The 19,068-nt window shown below is 52.9% G+C and overlaps 1 protein-coding gene across 2 annotated transcripts in view; it reads right to left on the bottom strand.

Moving 5' to 3' along the window:
* Positions 1-19,068, bottom strand: part of LOC137306784 (sodium-coupled neutral amino acid transporter 3-like) — a 60,311-nt gene that overhangs the window by 18,696 nt on the left and 22,547 nt on the right. For both annotated transcript variants that reach the window (XR_010958935.1, XM_067976164.1), the window contains exons 5-11: positions 16,787-16,860; positions 13,950-14,042; positions 11,504-11,585; positions 7,363-7,445; positions 5,414-5,472; positions 2,249-2,395; positions 835-914 (exon numbers count right to left, since the gene is read on the bottom strand). Coding sequence is in view for 1 of the 2 variants with exons in the window: in XM_067976164.1 (XP_067832265.1) it covers positions 835-914; positions 2,249-2,395; positions 5,414-5,472; positions 7,363-7,445; positions 11,504-11,585; positions 13,950-14,042; positions 16,787-16,860 (618 nt within the window). In the remaining variant the exon portion in view is untranslated. The remainder of the gene's footprint in view (positions 1-834; positions 915-2,248; positions 2,396-5,413; positions 5,473-7,362; positions 7,446-11,503; positions 11,586-13,949; positions 14,043-16,786; positions 16,861-19,068) is intronic.

The raw sequence follows: 19,068 nt of genomic DNA, 5'->3' as shown, positions 1-19,068 counted from the left end.
TTGGATCCAATGGTTGCTAAATTGTTTCCCAATTTTTTTTTGTGCTGATCCAAGGTGAGGGAGCATGGAACGCTTTTCACAATCAGGCACCCTGCGTCAGTATTAAACAGTCCCAGCGTATAGAATCATAGAAAGGTTACAGCACGGAAGGAGGCCATTCGGCCCATCGAGTCCGTGCCGGCTCCATGCAAGAGCCATCCAGCTGGTCCCACTCCCTCACCCTGTCCCCGTAGCCCTGCAAATTTTTTCCTTTCAAGTACTTATCCGGTTCCCTTTTGAAGGCCATGATTGAATCTGCCTCCACCACCCCCTCGGGCAGTGCATTCCAGATCATAAACCACTCGCTGCGTAAAGAAGTTTTTCCCCATCTCACCTTTGGTTCTTTTGCCAATCGCCTAAAATCTATGCCCTCTGGTTCTTGACCCTTCCGCCAATGGGAACATTATCTTTACATAAATATAAGATAGTCAGTAATAAATCCAATAGGGAATTCAGGAGAAACTTCTTTACCCAGAGAGTGGTGAGAATGTGGAACTCGCTCCCACAGGGAGTGGTTGAGGGGAATAACAGAGATGGATTTAAGGGGAAGCTGGATAAACACATGAGGGAGAAAGGAATAGAAGGATAGGCTGATAGGGTGAGATGGAGTAGGGAGGGAGGAGGCTCATGTGAAGCATAAACACCAGGATAGACTAGATGGGCCAAATGGCCTGTTTCTGTGCGGTCACCTCGATGTATCTTGATGTAAATTCAGCATCTAACCCAGTGCGCTATCGAGGCCATTTTAAAAAAATGATTCCCCTCTCCCTTTCAGCACCCCGTGTTCACTCTTACCTCCTGAGCTCAGTGTAGATCGGGAGAACCTCGGGGTGACAGACAAACGCAAAAGCCAGAATGGGGATAGTGTAAGCGGTCTGCACAACAAATCAAATATCAAGATTAAATTCGGGAAAAGGTCCAACGATTTCAAAACACATCAAACACTCCGAGTAATGTGACCAATACCCCATTCAACCTCAGGGATCTCACTTAGAATCCAGTATGAGATGTAGAGGGACCAACCGGATTCCCCTTCGACAGGCAGGGCTGAGCTCTCTCAAAAAGCTCCCTCTACACTGTCCCATCAAACACTCCCAGGGCAGGTACAGGGTTAGATACAGAGTAAAGCTCCCTCTACACTGTCCCATCAAACACTCCCAGGGCAGGTACAGGGTTAGATACAGAGTAAAGCTCCCTCTACACTGTCCCATCAAACACTCCCAGGGCAGGTACAGGGTTAGATACAGAGTAAAGCTCCCTCTACACTGTCCCATCAAACACTCCCAGGGCAGGTACAGGGTTAGATACAGAGTAAAGCTCCCTCTACACTGTCCCGTCAAACACTCCCAGGGGCAGGTACAGGGTTAGATACAGAGTAAAGCTCCCTCTACACTGTCCCATCAAACACTCCCAGGGCAGGTACAGGGTTAGATACAGAGTAAAGCTCCCTCTACACTGTCCCATCAAACACTCCCAGGGCAGGTACAGGGTTAGATACAGAGTAAAGCTCCCTCTACACTGTCCCATCAAACACTCCCAGGGCAGGTACAGGGTTAGATACAGAGTAAAGCTCCCTCTACACTGTCCCATCAAACACTCCCAGGGCAGGTACAGGGTTAGATACAGAGTAAAGCTCCCTCTACACTGTCCCATCAAACACTCCCAGGGCAGGTACAGGGTTAGATACAGAGTAAAGCTCCCTCTACACTGTCCCATCAAACACTCCCAGGGCAGGGACAGGGTTAGAGACAGAGTAAAGCTCCCTCTACACTGTCCCATCAAACACTCCCAGGGCAGGTACAGGGTTAGATACAGAGTAAAGCTCCCTCTACACTGTCCCATCAAACACTCCCAGGGCAGGTACAGGGTTAGATACAGAGTAAAGCTCCCTCTACACTGTCCCATCAAACACTCCCAAGGCAGGTACAGGGTTAGATACAGAGTAAAGCTCCCTCTACACTGTCCCATCAAACACTCCCAGGGCAGGTACAGGGTTAGATACAGAGTAAAGCTCCCTCTACACTGTCCCATCAAACACTCCCAGGGCAGGTACAGGGTTAGATACAGAGTAAAGCTCCCTCTACACTGTCCCATCAAACACTCCCAGGGCAGGTACAGGGTTAGATACAGAGTAAAGCTCCCTCTACACTGTCCCATCAAACACTCCCAGGGTCAGGGTACAGTAAGGGTTAGATAGAGCAGACACTACCTGAGGATTGACGGTGAATAGTTTTGCAGTACACTCTTCCTCCATTGTGTGGTTTTCGAGGTTGGAGTAAAGGATGTGACTGTTGTGGTGAGACTCGTTTCCATATACAGGGAGTGGACATGGGATCTGAAACTTCTTGTAGATAACCTGCAGAAACACAGAAAGAAAGAACTCCCATTTCTACAGGGACTTTCACCACCTCAGCACTTCCCAAAGCGCTTCACAGCCAATCAAGTACGTCTTGAAATGCAGTCATCGTTGTAATGTAGGGAAACATGTCAAGCAATCTGTGCACAGCAAGATCCCACAAACAGCAATGTGATAATGAGCAGATCATCTGTTTTTAGTGATGTTGGTTGAGGGATAAATATTGGCCCCAGGACACCGGGGAGAACTCCCCCTGCTCTTCTTCCAATAGTGGCCCTGGGATCTTTTACATCCACCTGAGAGGGGCAGACGGGGCCTCGGTTTAATGTCTCATCTGAAAGACGGCACCTCCGACAGTGCGGCGCTCCCTCATTCCCTCAGTTCCGACAGTGCGGCGCTCCCTCAGTACCGACCCTCCGACAGTGCGGCGCTCCCTCAGTACCGACCCTCCGACAGTGCGGCGCTCCCTCAGTACCGACCCTCCGACAGTGCGGCGCTCCCTCAGTACCGACCCTCCGACAGTGCGGCGCTCCCTCAGTACCGACCCTCCGACAGTGCGGCGCTCCCTCAGTACCGACCCTCCGACAGTGCGGCGCTCCCTCAGTACCGACCCTCCGACAGTGCGGCGCTCCCTCAGTACTGCACTGGGGACTGTCGGCCTGGATTTTGTGCTCGAGTCTCTGGAGTGGGGCTCGAACCCTCGACCTTCAGACTCAGAAGTGAGTGGAGACCCGCTGAGACACGGGTGATACTGTTACACGCGAGGCGCATGGAACGCACTGAGCTGTTAGCGGCAGTCGCCAGTGAGTAAGTCTCCTCCCCTCCCGAGAGCACTGACTCTATCAGGGGCACATGTACTACAAGCGCCAACTGCCTTCCTGTATCCTCACCCGACTGCCTCTGGTCAGGCGAGCACCTGGAGGTCAAGTGCTGGACACTCACAGCTGGGAAGCCAAACCTGATGTCACCCCACATCTGCACATTGCAGCAAAGGTTAGACCGCACCTGGAGTACTGTGAGCAGGTCTGGGCACCGCACCTTCGGAAGGACATATTGGCCTTGGAGGGAGTGCAGCGTAGGTTTACTGGAATGATACCCAGACTTCAAGGGTTAAGTTACGAGGAGAGATTACACAAATTGGGGTTGTATTCTCGAGAATTTCGAAGGTTAAGGGGTGATCTGATCGAAGTTTATAAGATATTAAGGGGAACAGAAAGGGTGGATAGAGAGAAACTATTTCCGCTGGTTGGGGATTCTAGGAGTAGGGGGCACAGTCTAAAAATTAGAGCCAGACCTTTCAGGAGTGAGATTAGAAAACATTTCTACACACAAAGGGTGGTAGAAGTTTGGAACTCTCTTCCGCAAACGGCAATTGATACTAGCTCAATTGCTCAATTTAAATCTGAGATAGATAGCTTTTTGGCAACCAAAGGTATTAAGGGATATGGGCCAAAGGCAGGTATATGGAGTTAGATCACAGATCAGCCATGATCTTATCAAATGGCGGAGCAGGCACGAGGGGCTGAATGGCCTACTCCTGTTCCTATGTTCCTAGGTTATTTGGTGGTGTTCAAGAGCAGGAACCATAGCTATTCTACACCCCTCCCACCCCGCCATCTCCCCCCTCGTCCTTATCTTAAGGACACTGAGGCCAACCAGACCAATTCCCAGCAACGCCCTGGCTAAGAGCAGCTCATGTCATGGAGCAGGGATTGGACATTTGGAGCACTGTGCACAGTTCTAGTCTCCATATACCTTGGTTAGACCACACTTGGAGCACTGTGCACAGTCCTAGTCTCCATATACCTTGGTTAGACCACACTTGGAGCACTGTGCACAGTCCTGGTCTCCATATACCTTGGTTAGACCACACTTGGAGCACTGTGCACAGTTCTGGTCTCCGTATACCTTGGTTAGACCACACTTGGAGCACTGTGCACAGTTCTGGTCTCCATATACCTTGGTTAGACCACACTTGGAGCACTGTGCACAGTTCTGGTCTCCATATACCTTGGTTAGACCACACTTGGAGCACTGTGCACAGTTCTGGTCTCCATATACCTTGGTTAGACCACACTCGGAGCACTGTGCACAGTTCTGGTCTCCATATACCTTGGTTAGACCACACTTGGAGCACTGTGCACAGTTCTGGTCTCCATATACCTTGGTTAGACCACACTTGGAGCACTGTGCACAGTTCTGGTCTCCATATACCTCGGTTAGACCACACTTGGAGCACTGTGCATGGTTCCGGTCTCCATATTACAAAAAAGGATATGGAGGCAGAGGAGAAGGCACAAAAAAAGATTAACAAGGATGATCCCAGAACTGAGAGGTTATAAACTATCAGGAAAGGCTGAACAGGCTGGGACTCTTTTCTCCAGAACAGAGAAGCTGAGGGGTGACCTGATAGAGGTCTTTAAAATTATGAAGGGCTTTGATAGGGTCGACGCAGAGAAGATGTTTTCACTTGTGGGGGAGACCAGAACTTGGGGCCATAAATATAAGACAGTCAGTAATAAATCCAATAGGGAATTCAGGAGAAACTTCTTTACCCAGAGAGTGGTGAGAATGTGGAGCTCACTCCCACAGGGAGTGGTTGAGGGGAATAACAGAGATGGATTTAAGGGGAAGCTGGATAAACACATGAGGGAGAAAGGAATAGAAGGATAGGCTGATAGGGTGAGATGGAGTAGGGAGGGAGGAGGCTCGTGTGGAGCATAAACACCGGGATAGACCAGATGGGCCGAGTGGCCTGTTTCTGTGCTGTACATTCGATGTGATTCTGTGTAATTCTCTGCCAGAAAGTCACATGAGGAACAGGACAATGTACTGGAGAGATAGTCGGCCCCTGTGGGACTGAATCCCAAGCATGGGCAAGAGTCGAACTGCAAAAGCAAACAAGACGCATCTGGTTTTGCAGGAAGTGAGCAGCCGTCCTGCCGAGGAGCGGTCGACAGATCATTTGCACATAAATCAGAGGCTCGGCAGTTAACGATTCACAAAGTGATTACTCACCGAGATCAGGAAGAAGACCATGCAGCTAAGGGAGAAACCGCTGGTGTAGCCCAGGTAACCTGGAGAGAAAGGGGTACAGGTGAGACACCTCCAGCCACACAATCGTCCCAACAATGAAAAGAGGAGCTGCGGAGATGAGGAAAGCTAAGGGTTAACACACTGTGTGTCTGACCCTTCGTCACGTGTCTCTGTACGACCAGACGCCTCATTGACGAATTAATCTCCGGCAAAGGGTCGGATTGTGCATTGTCCCTTCGAAAAAAGGTCAGGTGTAGTTATTAATCCAGCCCCCTCCCTATCTCTGTAACCTCCTCCAGCCCCTACAACCCTCCCAGATCTCTGCGCTCCTCCAATTCTGGCCTCTTGCACATCCCCCGATTTCCATCGCTCCACCATTGGCGGCCGTGCCTTCAGCTGCCTCGGCCCTAAGCTCTGGAATTCCCTCCCTAAACCTCTCCGCCTCCCTCTCCTCCTTTATGACGCTCCTTAAAACCTCCCTCTTTGACCAAGCTTTTGGTCACCTGTCCTAATATCTCCTTATGTGGCTCAGGGTCTGATTTTGTCTGATTTACGCTCCTGTGAAGCTCCTCGGGACGTATTACTCCATTAAAGGCGCTGGAGAAATACAGGGTGTTGCTGTTATCCAACCTCGTCTCCCGAACAAACCATTAACATTGGTTTCTTACTCAAACTCATTCTGTCCCTGTGGAACTCTGCACTTTTCTGTCTTTCCCTTCTTGCTGTATGATGGTGCGGCGCTCCCTCAGCACCGACCCTCCGACAGTGCGGCGCTCCCTCAGCACCGACCCTCCGACAGTGCGGCGCTCCCTCAGCACCGACCCTCCGACAGTGCGGCGCTCCCTCAGCACTGACCCTCCGACAGTGCGGCGCTCCCTCAGCACCGACCCTCCGACAGTGCGGCGCTCCCTCAGTACCGACCCTCCGACAGTGCGGCGCTCCCTCAGTACTGACCCTCCGACAGTGCGGCGCTCCCTCAGTACTGACCCTCCGACAGGGCGGCGCTCCCTCACTACGGCGCTCCCTCAGTACTGCCCCTCCGACAGTGCGGCGCTCCCTCAGTACTGACCCTCCGACAGTGCGGCGCTCCCTCAGTACTGACCCTCCGACAGTGCGGCGCTCCCTCAGTACTGACCCTCCGACAGTGCGGCGCTCCCTCAGTACTGACCCTCCGACAGTGCGGCGCTCCCTCAGTACTGACCCTCCGACAGTGCGGCGCTCCCTCAGTACTGCACTGGGAGTGACGGCCTGGATTATGGAGCTCGAGTCTCTGGAGTGGGGGCTCGAACCCATGACCTTCGGACTCAGAAGCGAGAGTGAGACCCACTGAGCCACAGACATGGAATCTGATCAATCCGGCCCAGACTGACGGGCTGAAAATCTCCTGTTTGCTGGATCGATGTGAAACGAGGTAAGGACAGTCTCAACATTACTAAACGGGGGAACCCGTACCCCAAACGGCAGTCAGTACTTTCAGGATTCTTGCTGAAAACAAAGCACCCCCCACAGGACCAGGAGAAGGCCATTCAGCCCCTCGAGCCTGCTCCTCCATTCAATTAGATCCGGGCTGATCTGTATCTTAACCCCATTTACCCGCCTTTGCTCCATATCCCTCGATACCCAACAAAAATCTATCGATCGCAGTCTTGAAAGCCCCAATCGGCCCCCAGCCTCCACAGCTATTTTTGGGGGGGGAAGAGAGTTCCAGATTCCCACTCCCCCTTTGTGTGAAGAAATGCTTCCTGACATCACCCCTGAACGGCCTGGCTCTAATTTTAAGGTTCTGCCCCCTTGTTCTGGACTCCCCCCACCAGAGGAAATGGTTTCTCTCCATCGACCCTATCGAATCCTTTAATCATCTTAAACCCCTCGATTAGATCACCCCTTAATCTTCCACACTCGAGGGAATGCAAGCCGAGTCAGTCACTCACCAAGTTGTCTCATGGTGGCCAGTGGTAAGATCAAGAGTATGCTGACAATGACAATCAGATAGTTTCCATTCATGTACCACATTCTGAAAAAGAGTGCAAGAAAGAAGTCTTTATTTTAAAGGGAAAGTTTTAAAACTCCTCGCCCCCTTTCTTAAAACTTTTTTTTATAAAACTTTCAGGCAGAAATATTTGATGCACAGAAAAAAAATAGCATCTTAACACACCTCAGAAACTGTTCAAACACATCCAATGACAACCTGCTTTTTCAAATCCCTCCCGATCTCTGTAACCTCCTCCAGCCCCTACGACCCTCCCAGATCTCTGCGCTCCTCCAATTCTGGCCTCTTGTCCATCCCCCCGATTCCCATCGCTCCACCATTGGCGGCCGTGCCTTCAGCCACCTCGGCCCGAAGCTCTGGAATTCCCTCCCTAAACCTCTCCGCCTCTCTCTCCTCCTTTCAGACGCTCCTTAAAACCTCCCTCTTTGACCAAGCTTTTGGTCACCTGTCCTAACATCTCCTTAAGTGGCTCGGTGTCTGATTTACACTCCTGTGAAGTGTCTCGGGACGTTTTACGACGTTAAAGGCCGTGGATAAATGCAGGTAATCACCCTTGTCGTATTGGACACACAACTGCAAACGGGATCTCTTCAGGTGGATATGGATGGGAACGGCCATATTTAAGTGTATGGATATTTATCCCTCAACCAACATCACTAAAAAAAAAACAGATGATCTGCTCATTCATCACATTGCTGTTTGTGGGATCTTGCTGTGCGCAAATTGTCTGCCGCGTTTCCCACATGACAACAGCGAGCACACTTCAAAAAAGTGCCTCACTGGCTGTGAGACGCTTTGGGACGTCCTGAGGTGGTGAAAGGGGCTGGAGGAACGGGAGCTCCTTCCCGACATTTATTTGGGAGAGGGCTCCGTGCTTTGCGGCTGCCCAGAAAGAGTTAAGAGCCAAGCTCCCAGTTTCTGGCAGGGCCCCACCGCCCCCCCGCCCCCCACCCCGACTTTGCTGGGCAGCAGGTGGGGCTGAAGCACAGGTTGCATTCGGACGCAGCCTTGGAATACCGGGATCCAGCTGCAGGCCAGGAAAACTCCTTATATAGTCAGGAATTCACAACCCAACAGCCACTGGCTCTTGGCTGCGGCAAAGCTGGCAACAAGTTTGCTAAGCAGGAGGAGCCGGGGACTTTAACCCATTCCCAACGCTCGGTGATCGCCCACCCCCAACCAAAACCCTCCCATTCCTCCTCCAAAGGGGCCAACTCTTGCTTGGCCGCCCTCCAGTACCCTTTGGCCAAGCGGCATTCTTCATTGCAAACGGGCACAAGAGAGCCCTTTCATTCCCCCCCTGGCACCCGCCCATGACATTACAGCCAGTCAGCCCGTGCTCTTTCTCTCCTGCCTCGCTTTAACAAAGCCGCCTTGGTGCATTACTGAGGGAGCGCCGCGCCATCGGAGGGGCGGTACTGAGGGAGCGCCGCGCTGTCGGAGGGTCAGTACTGAGGGAGTGCCGCACCGTCGGAGGGGCGGTACTGAGGGAGCGCCGCACTGTCAGAGGGTCGGTACTGAGGGAGTGCCGCGCTGTCGGAGGGGCGGTACTGAGGGAGCGCCGCGCTGTCGGAGGGGCGGTACTGAGGGAGCGCCGCGCTGTCGGAGGGGCGGTACTGAGGGAGCGCCGCACTGTCGGAGGGTCAGTACTGAGGGAGCGCCGCACTGTCGGAGGGTCAGTACTGAGGGAGCGCCGCACTGTCGGAGGGTCGGTGCTGAGGGAGCGCCGCACTGTCGGAGGGTCGGTACTGAGGGAGCGCCGCGCTGTCGGAGGGGCGGTACCGAGGGAGCGCCGCACTGTCGGAGGTGCCGTCTTTCGGATGAGACATTAAACCGAGGCCCCGTCTGCCCCTCTCAGGTGGATGTAAAAGATCCCACGGCCACTATTGGAAGAAGAGCAGGGGGAGTTCTCCCCGGTGTCCTGGGGCCAATATTTATCCCTCAACCAACATCACTAAAAAACAGATGATCTGGGTCATTTATCACATTGCTGTTTGTGGGATCTTGCTGTGCGCAGATTGGCTGCTGCGTTTCCCACATTACAACAGTGACCACACTTCAAAAAAAGTACTTCATTGGGTATAAAGTGTTTCGGGACGTCCTGAGGTGGTGAAAGGGGCTGGAGAGATGGGACTCAGTCTTTTATTACTTGTCCAGGCTTTCGCACGCTGCTGGCCTCCTTGTTAAGACACAGAGGCCCAGAATCTATTGCCTGGGTCGGAGTCGCTGCTTGAGGAGGGGGGCGGGGGGGGGGGGTTTGAAAAGCAGGAAGTGTCTAAGAGATAACGAGGCTTGTGGGGTGTGGGGGGAAGGAGGGCTGGAAGGGGGAGTGAGGTGGAATTGAAGGCGACTGACTGCAATGGGATTGGAGAGATGTCTAGGTCAAGGGCAGTGCTGGTTTAAGGGATAATGGGGCATGTCTATTTGGGGTCTCGTGCGCCCTCTTTGGGCTGTCACTCTGCAGTTTCCTTCTCCAGCTCTTAGGCTGTTGGTGTTAAGAAGATATTCAACCGGGGGGGGGGGGCGGGGACAATACAGCTGTGCTCTATCCAGCTGTGGTCACTGGGTAGTGATTAGAATCAGTAACCCTGGGTGATTCCCCCTCATCCACCCACCCACCGCCCCCAACCAATGCCCCCCCCCAAATCCAGGCTCGACAAGGCTGACTGTGGCTCCCCTAACCCCATCTTAGCTGGGGATCAGCACGGAGCAAAGATTGGAAGCCATCCCACTCCACGTACCGATCAGCACCACACCGGGCAGCGCCCCGCATCCTGACTCGCACCCCGTCCCGTTCACCCATCACTCCGCCCTGTGCTCGCTGACCGACACCGGCTCCCGGTGCGGCAACCCCTCCATTTTAAAATTCTCCATCCTCGTGCTCCAATCCCTCCCTGGCCCTCGCCCCCCTCCCCACCCCCTCCCTATCTCTCTAACCTCCTCCAGCCCCTACGACCCTCCCAGATCTCTGCGCCCCTCCAATTCCGGCCTCTTGTCCATCCCCCCGATTCCCATCGCTCCGCCATTGGCGGCCGTGCCTTCAGCCGCCTCGGCCCCAAGCTCTGGAATTCCCTCCCTGAACCTCTCCGCCTCTCCCTCCCCTCCTTAAAACCTCCCTCTCTGACCGAGCTTTCGGCCACCTGTCCTAAAAACGTGGCTCGGTGTCTGATTTACAGTCCTGCGACGGGGCTTGGGGTATTTTGACGATGTTAAAAGCATTACATAAAAAACAACCCAGTGTTATTGTGCGTCACTGTGTTGGGGGGGGCGGGGAAGAGAGAGAGCTCCGCGTCAGAAATTACTCACGATCCAGTTGATTTGTTTGGATCTGCCAAGGGTGCAGTAACGATGGAACATTCCAGCAGAGTCGATGGTTAAAAATAACTCCCCAATACCACACTGTCCCATCACATGATCGAAAATACCTTCAGTTCTTTGCATCTTAAATCCAGCAATACCATGTGATGCTCTGGGGCTGTTCTATGGTCTCCCCCCGCTCCCCCTCTCACCGTGCAGCATTAATTTCCAAGTCAAACAAGGCCGTCCCTTCAAGTTCGGAAAATCAATTCCTTCCTCTGAACTCGTCCTTCTCTGAAGGGGTTGGCTCGCTGGACTGCAGCCAAGAAGTGGCCTCTGATACCATGCAACGTGTGTTAAGAGTCTAGACCAGCACGTGCGAGTCTAGACCATGACGGGTGAGTCCAGACCATGGCCCTCGCCCCCCCCTCCCTGTCTCTGTAACCTCCTCCAGCCCCTACGACCCTCCCAGATCTCTGCGCCCCTCCAATTCCGGCCTCTTGTCCATCCCCCCGATTCCCATCGCTCCGCCATTGGCGGCCGTGCCTTCAGACGCCCGGGCCCTAAGCTCTGGAATTCCCTCCCTAAACCTCTCCGCCTCTCTCTCTCCTCCTTTAAGACGCTCCTGAAAACCTCCCTCTTTGACCGAGCTTTTGGTCACCTGTCCTAATATCTCCTCATGTGGCCCGGGGTCTGATAACCCTCCTGTGAAGCGCCTTGGGGACGTTGGGAGATTCGAGGGGGCGGTCCGTGCCTCCACGCGGGACGCGCGCGCGCGGACTTACCCATCGCTCTCCTTTAGTTGTAGGAAGGCCTGGATGACGAGGGGCAGCTCGTATTTCACGATGTAGAGGTAACTGGACATGGCTGGGAAATGGAGAGAGAGAGCGAGAGAGAGAGAGAGACGTTACAATCACTGCAGCCTGGCGGCACACGACGATTCCTCACTTTAAACTGACACTAGGACACCAGCACAAATCACAGGAACAGGAGGAGGCCATTCAGCCCCTCGAGCCTGTTACGTAGAGACAGGAGGAGGCCATTCAGCCCCTCGAGCCTGTTACGTAGAGACAGGAGGAGGCCATTCAGCCCCTCGAGCCTGTTACGTAGAGACAGGAGGAGGCCATTCAGCCCCTCGAGCCTGTTATGTAGAGACAGGAGGAGGCCATTCAGCCCCTCGAGCCTGTTACGTAGAAACAGGAGGAGGCCATTCAGCCCCTCGAGCTCGTTCCACCATTCAGTAAGATCATGGTTTAATTGATCTTAACCATCCTTGGCTCCATATCCCTTAATACCCTCGGCTGGCAAAAATCCATCAATCTCAGATTTAAAATCATTAATCGAGCTGGCGTCTACTGCTCTTTGTAGGAGAGAGTTCCACACTTCAACCACCCTTTGCATGAAGAAGTGTTTCCTGACTTCTCTCCTGAACCGCCCTGGCTCTGATTTTAAGGTTACGTCCCCTTGTCCTGGACTCTCCGACCAGGGGAGAAAGTTTCCCTCTATCGACCCGATCAATTCCTTTCAAAATCCTAAAAACCTCATTCAGATCACCCCTTGACCCTCTATATTCCAGGGAGCACAGGCCTCGTTAATGGAATCTCCCCTCATAATCTAACCCTCGGAGCCCTGGTTACATTCTGGTCAATCTGCGCTGCACTCCCTCCAAGGCCATTACGTCCTTTCTAAGGTGCGGTGCCCAGGACTGAACGCAGTCCAATGTCTGAGCACCAGTTTCCCCAGCGTGCAGTCTACTCCCATCGGGCCAGTGGGATAGAGGCCTGCGTTTCGTACTGCGTTTGAACTTCGGGTGGGTATGCACGCACACCCGATCAAGACTGTCAAACCAAACCCTCCTGACGGGCCTGGGTCAGAACATCAAGTCCAGAAATTCTCAGTGTCCACTCCAGCAGTTGGCCTGAAGGTCCATCTCCCCCTTCAAAGGGGGACTGGCCCCAGGCTCGTTGTGAGGAAACAGTTAAATTCTCTCTTATTAACCTCAGCTTATAAGTGAGTTTCTGTCAGCAATACTCAGTTCGTAGAAGGGTCTTCACTCAATGGCGGTACGTGACCCGATCAGGACTGTCTCCGTCAGCTCTAGCCTTGGGAAAGGCACCGGCCATCGACCTGGACGTGCGAGTCAGGTCACGGGGAGCTATTCTTGTTAAAACTGAAGTTACGGCAGCTAATCGGGCGAGGTAATACGTGGACAGTTCAGAATACGATGAGGGCCTTCAGCTCGAAACCTGTAGCCTAAGTACATGTGCAATTATCACGAATAATAGTGATCAGTGCACGCTTAATTCCGATGAAAGCCGATAATTGCCTTTGAACCCTGTTTCTTTGTGGATGAACTCATAGCTCTAGAGGTGAGACTATCAACTCCCTCACACTGTACAATGGGCCTGTGATCACACAATCCACAAAACATGTAAAGTGGCGTTCCAAGCTGCAGCATGAGAACCGGGTGCCAAGGGCCGTGTACACAGATACACAATCAGCAATCATGTCCAGAAGGTTGAACTGAGACCGAATCAGAGGCATGGACGCACACCAGCCGGAGGCAGGCAGCAGTACAGTAACACCCGTGAATTTCAATCTTACAGCACAGGAGGAGGTCATTCGGCCCGTCGTGCCTGTGCTGGCTCTTTGAAAGAGTCCCAATTAGTCCCACTCCCCCCTGCCCTTTCCCCGTAGCCCTGCAAATTTTTCCCTTTTCAAGTATTTATCCAATTCCCCTTTTGAAAGTTATCATTGAATCTGCTTCCACCGCCCTTTCAGGCAGTGAATTCCAGATCAGAACAACTCGCTGCGTAAAAAAATCTCTCCCCCTCTGGTTCTTTTACCAATCACCTTAAATCTGTGACCTCTGGTTCCCGACCCTCCCGCCACTGGAAACACTTTCTCCTTATTTACTCCATCAAACCCCCTTCATGATTCTGAACCCCCTCGATTAAATCTCCCCTTAACCTTCCCTGCTCCGAGGGGAACAATCCCAGCTTCTCCAGTCTCTCCACGTCACTGAAGTCCCTCATCCCGGGGACCGTTCTAAATGGTCAGAATGTTCTAAATCTCCTCTGGTTTATTGAACGCAAATCTTGTCATCTGAGCCACTGTCCTGCGCATCGAGTGAAAGACACAAGGCAGACAGGGGAGCGACACACACACACACACACACACACAGGGAGACACAGACGCAGCGATACACGGACACCCGTGGGATTTGCTCACCTCCGATATTGTGCAATGTGATGATGACGCCTGCGACTATCTTGCCAGGCTGGCCAAAGGCTTTGTGTCCCAGCTGCTCGTAGGCACGGATACCTAAACAAAGAGATAACGCAGCCGTACTACAGTGAATCAGTCTCACCCGTATTCAAGCAATGCCACCAATCCGAGCACCTGGTCACTCCCCATTGAAACATAGAAAATAGGAGCTAGAGTAGGCCATTCGGCCCTTCAGGCCTGCTGCCCCGCCATTCAAAACGATCATGGCTGATCGTCTAACTCAGTACCCTGTTCCCGCTTTTTCCCCATATCCCTTTAGCATTAAGAAATATATCTATCTCCTTGTTGAATACATCTAATGACTTGGCCTCCACTGCCTTCTGTGGTAGAGAATTTCACAGGTTCACCACCCTCTGAGTGAAGAAATTTCTCCTCATCTCGGTTCTAAATGGCATCCTCCGTATCCTGAGACTGTGACCCCTGGTTCTGGACTCCCCAGCCATCGGGAACATCCTCCCTGCATCTAGTCTGTCTAGTCCTGTTAGAATTTTATATGTTTCGATGAGATCACCTCTCATTCTTCTAAACTCGAGTGAATATAGGCCTAGTCGACCCAATCTCTCCTCATACGTCAGTCCTGCCATCCCAGGAATCAGTCTGGTAAACCTTCGTTGCACTCCCTCCATGGCAAGGACATCCTTCCGCAGATAAAGAGACCAAAACTGCTCACAATACTCCAGATGTGGTCTCACCAAGGCCCTGTATAACTGCAGTAAGACATCCCTGTTCCTGTACTCAAATCCTCTTGCAATGAACGGCAACGTACCATTCGCCTTCCTAACTGCTTGCTGCACCTGAATGCTCGCTTTCAGCGACTGGTGTACAAGGACACCCAGGTCTCGTTGCACCTCCCCTTTTCCAATCTATCACCATTCAGATAATAATCTGCCTTTCTGTTTTTACAACCAAAGTGGATAACCTCACATTTATCCACGTTATACTGCATCTGCTATGTTCTTGCCCACTCACCCAATTTGTCTAAATCACATTGGAGCCTTTTTGCATCCTCCTCACAGCTCACACTCCACCCCAGCTTTGAGAGAGAGAGAGAGAGAAAAAAATACATTCCCATTTCTCCAGCCCCTCTCACCACCTCAGGACGTCCCAAAGCTTCACAGCCAATGAAGTACTTTTTGAAGTGTGGTCACTGTTGTAATGTGGGAAACGCAGCAGCCAATTTGCGCACAGCAAGATCCCACAAACAGCAATGAGATCATAGGTTGTTACAGTACAGAAGGGAGGCCAGTCGGCCCGTCGCACCTGTGCCGGCTCATTCAAAGAGTTAACCAATTAGTCTCACTTTGACCAGATGATCTGCTGTGGGTGTTGGTTGAGGGATAAATATTGGCCCCCTCAGTACTGACCTTCCGACAGCGCGGCGCTCCCTCAGTACTGACCCTCCGACAGCGCGGCGCTCCCTCAGTACCGACCCTCCGACAGTGCGGCGCTCCCTCAGTACCAACCCTCCGACAGTGCGGCGCTCCCTCAGTACCGACCCTCCGACAGTGCGGCACTCCCTCAGTACTGACCCTCCGACAGTGCGGCGCTCCCTCAGTACTGACCCTCTGACAGTGCGGCGCTCCCTCGGCACCGACCCTCCGACAGTGCGGCGCTCCCTCGGCACCGACCCTCCGACAGTGCAGCGCTCCCTCAGTACCGACCCTCCGACAGTGCGGCGCTCCCTCAGTACTGACCCTCCGACAGTGCGGCCCTCCCTCAGTGAGTAGAGGCGCCAATCGGAAAGGTGCCAACCCCCATGCCAGGTCAGTCCTGATTCCAGCTACTGATTATCGCTCTCCGATGACTCCTGCTGGAAAACAGCCCGCATCTGGACATCAGGCGAGAACAGGATCGGGCCCTCAGCTGTGATGCCCCCCATAGAATCATAGAATCATAGAAGTTACAACATGGAAACAGGCCCTTCGGCCCAACATGTCCATGTCGCCCAGTTTATACCACTAAGCTAGTCCCAATTGCCTGCACTTGGCCCATATCCCTCGATACCCATCTTCCCCATGTAACTGTCCAAATGCTTTTTAAAAGACAAAATTGTACCCGCCTCTACTACTGCCTCTGGCAGCTCGTTCCAGACACTCACCACCCTTTGAGTGAAAAAATTGCCCCTCTGGATCCTTTTGTATCTCTCCCCTCTCACCTTAAATCATGGTCGACCTCACCGCCTAGGCTCGCACATTAAGACAACCACAAAAACAACTTCTATTTATCCGGCGCCTTTAATGGAGTAAAACGTCCCGAGGAGCTTCACAGGAGCGTAAATCAGACACCGAGCCACGTTATTAGGACAGGTGACCAAAAGCTCGGTCAAAGAGGGAGGTTTTAAGGAGGGTGTTAATGGAGGAGAGAGAGGCGGAGAGGTTTAGGGAGGGAATTCCAGAGTTTAGGGCCGAGGCAGCTGAAGGCACGGCCGCCAATGGCGGAGCGATGGGAATCGGGGGATGGACAAGAGGCCGGAATTGGAGGAGCGCAGAGATCTGGGAGGGTCGTAGGGGCTGGAGGAGGTTACAGGGATAGGGAGGGAGGGGGCGGTGAGGAGGGCCATGGAGGGATTTGAACACGAGGATGAAGAATATTAAAATCGAGGCGTTACCAGACCGGGAGCCAGTGTAGGTCCAGCGAGCACCGGGGGAGGGGGAGTGATGGGTGAAGGGGACAGAGTGCGAGTCAGGATACCGGAGGCAGCAGTTTACGCAGCGCAGACGATGAGAGACCGGCCTGGTCTCTCAGGAAAGGGGAGAAAATCGCCAGGGAATCTCACGTACCTACAAAGCCGGCCGACTTCAACAGTAAATGGATGGAATAAGCAGACAGCATCGCAATGCAGATCAGCAGGATTCTACAAAGGGAAACAAACAGGACGAGAATCAAGATATCACACCATCATTCGCTGCTCAATCATAACTTCTTTGGAGAGCGACTTCTGGACCCCAAATCACCCCCACCCCCCAAACCCTCCTCTTTCTTGGTCACCTGCTGAGCCATAGAGATAAGGAGGGCCGTCTCCATTTACCTCGCTCCCAGCTGGCCATCCGTCAAGTGTGACCCCGAGAGCGGGCATGTGAAAGATGGCACCCTCCTGAGATACTTTAGAAAGGACTCCCATTTCTCCAGGGCCTCTCACCGCCTCAGGACGTCCCAGAGCGTCTCGCAGCCAACAAAGTACTTTTTTTTGAAGTGTGCTCACTGTTTGTAATGTGGGAAACGCAGCAGCCAATCTGCGCACAGCAAGATCCCACAAACAGCAATGTGATAATGAGCAGATCATCTGTTTTTTTTTAGTGATGTTGGTTGAGGGATAAATATTGGCCCCAGGACCCCGGGGAGAACTCCCCCTGCTCTTCTTCCAATAGTGGCCGTGGGATATTTTATGTCCCCCCGAGAGGGGCAGACGGGGCCTCGGTTTAACGTCTCATCAGAAAGACGGCACCTCCGACAGTGTGGCGCTCCCTCAGTACCGACCCTCCGACAGTGCGGCGCTCCCTCAGCACCGACCCTCCGACAGTGCGGCGCTCCCTCAGTACCGACCCTCCGACAGTGGAGGGTCATTATTGAGGGAGCGCCGCACTGTCGGGGGTGCCGTCTTTCTGAGACGTTAAACCGAGGCCCCGTCTGCCCCTCTCAGGTGGATGTAAAAGATCCCACGGCCACTATTGGAAGAAGAGCAGGGGGAGTTCTCCCCGGTGTCCTGGGGCCAATATTTATCCCTCAACCAACATCACTAAAAAAAACAGATGATCTGCTCATTATCACATTGCTGTTTGTGGGATCTTGTTGTGCACAAATTGGCTGCTGCATTTCCCACATTACAACAGTGACCGCACTTCAAAAAAAGTACTTCGGACCCGAGAATCATAGAAAAGTTACAGCACAGAAAGAGGCCATTTGGCCCATCGAGTCCGTGCTGGCTCCCTGCAAAAGCAATCCAGCTAGTCCCACTCCCCCGCCCTATCCCCGTAGCCCTGCAAATTTTTTCCTTTCAAGTACTTATCCAGTTCCCTTTTGAAGGCCATGATTGAATCTGCCTCCACCTCCCCCTCGGGCAGTGAATTCCAGATCATAAACCACTCGCTGCGTAAAAAAGTTTTTCCCCATCTCACCTTTGGTTCTTTTGCCAATCACCTTAAATCTACGCCCTCTGTTTCTTGACCCTTCCGCCAATGGGCACAGTTTCTCTCTATCTACTCTGTCTGGACCCTTCATGATTTTGAATACCTCGATCAAATCTCCTCGCAACCTTCTCTGTTCCAGGGAGAACAAACCCAGCTTCTCCAGTCTATCCACGGAACTAAAGTCCCTCATCCCTGGAATCATTCCAGTAAATCTCTTCTGCACCCTCTCTAAGGCCTTCACATCTTTCCTAAAGTGCGGTGCCCAGAACTGGACACAATGCTCCAGTTGTGGCCGAACCAGTGTTTTACCACTGGCTGTAAATCACTCTGGGACGTGCTGAGGAGGTGGACAGTGCCCTGTGAATACAGGTCGTCTCTTTAACTGCAGGGGAGCAGGCGATCGAAACACATGGGCCACTCCCGCTTGGTATCTGTGTGCAGAGTTGAGACGGTGCCAGCTGGCCAGGCCTGGCGGGCAGAGATGATGCAAGGCACAGAGGAGATTGCAGAGTGAAGAGGGGAGGCGAAGCATGGGAATGCTGTTAAAACACTCCCCACCGCGGCTTGCAACTGGAGAGGGCGGGATACAGAGAAATCAGGCAGGGCAACTCCTGCTCCCCACTGGCATCGAGTGCCTCCAGTTAGAAAGGGAGTCAGGACCTTGACTGCACCGCCGCATACAGTAGAATAGCCCGCTGGCATTCCCTGGCAGTCAGGACTCGGCCAGTGATGGACGGTATCACCGAGCCACTCTGGATTACCGGTCCAGTAATATAACCCCCACACTCCCGTACCCTGGATTACCGGTCCAGTAATATAATCCCCACACTCCCGTACCCTGGATTACCAGTCCAGTAATATAATCCCCACACTCCCATACCCTGGATTACCGGTCCAGTAATATAATCCCCACACTCCCGTACCCTGGATTACTA

The sequence above is a fragment of the Heptranchias perlo genome, chromosome 45 (genome assembly GCF_035084215.1).
Source record: "Heptranchias perlo isolate sHepPer1 chromosome 45, sHepPer1.hap1, whole genome shotgun sequence".
In the NCBI taxonomy this organism is placed as follows: Eukaryota; Metazoa; Chordata; class Chondrichthyes; order Hexanchiformes; family Hexanchidae; genus Heptranchias; species Heptranchias perlo.
Note: the sequence above shows the minus strand (reverse complement) of the source record. Positions and strands in the feature narration are given on the sequence as shown.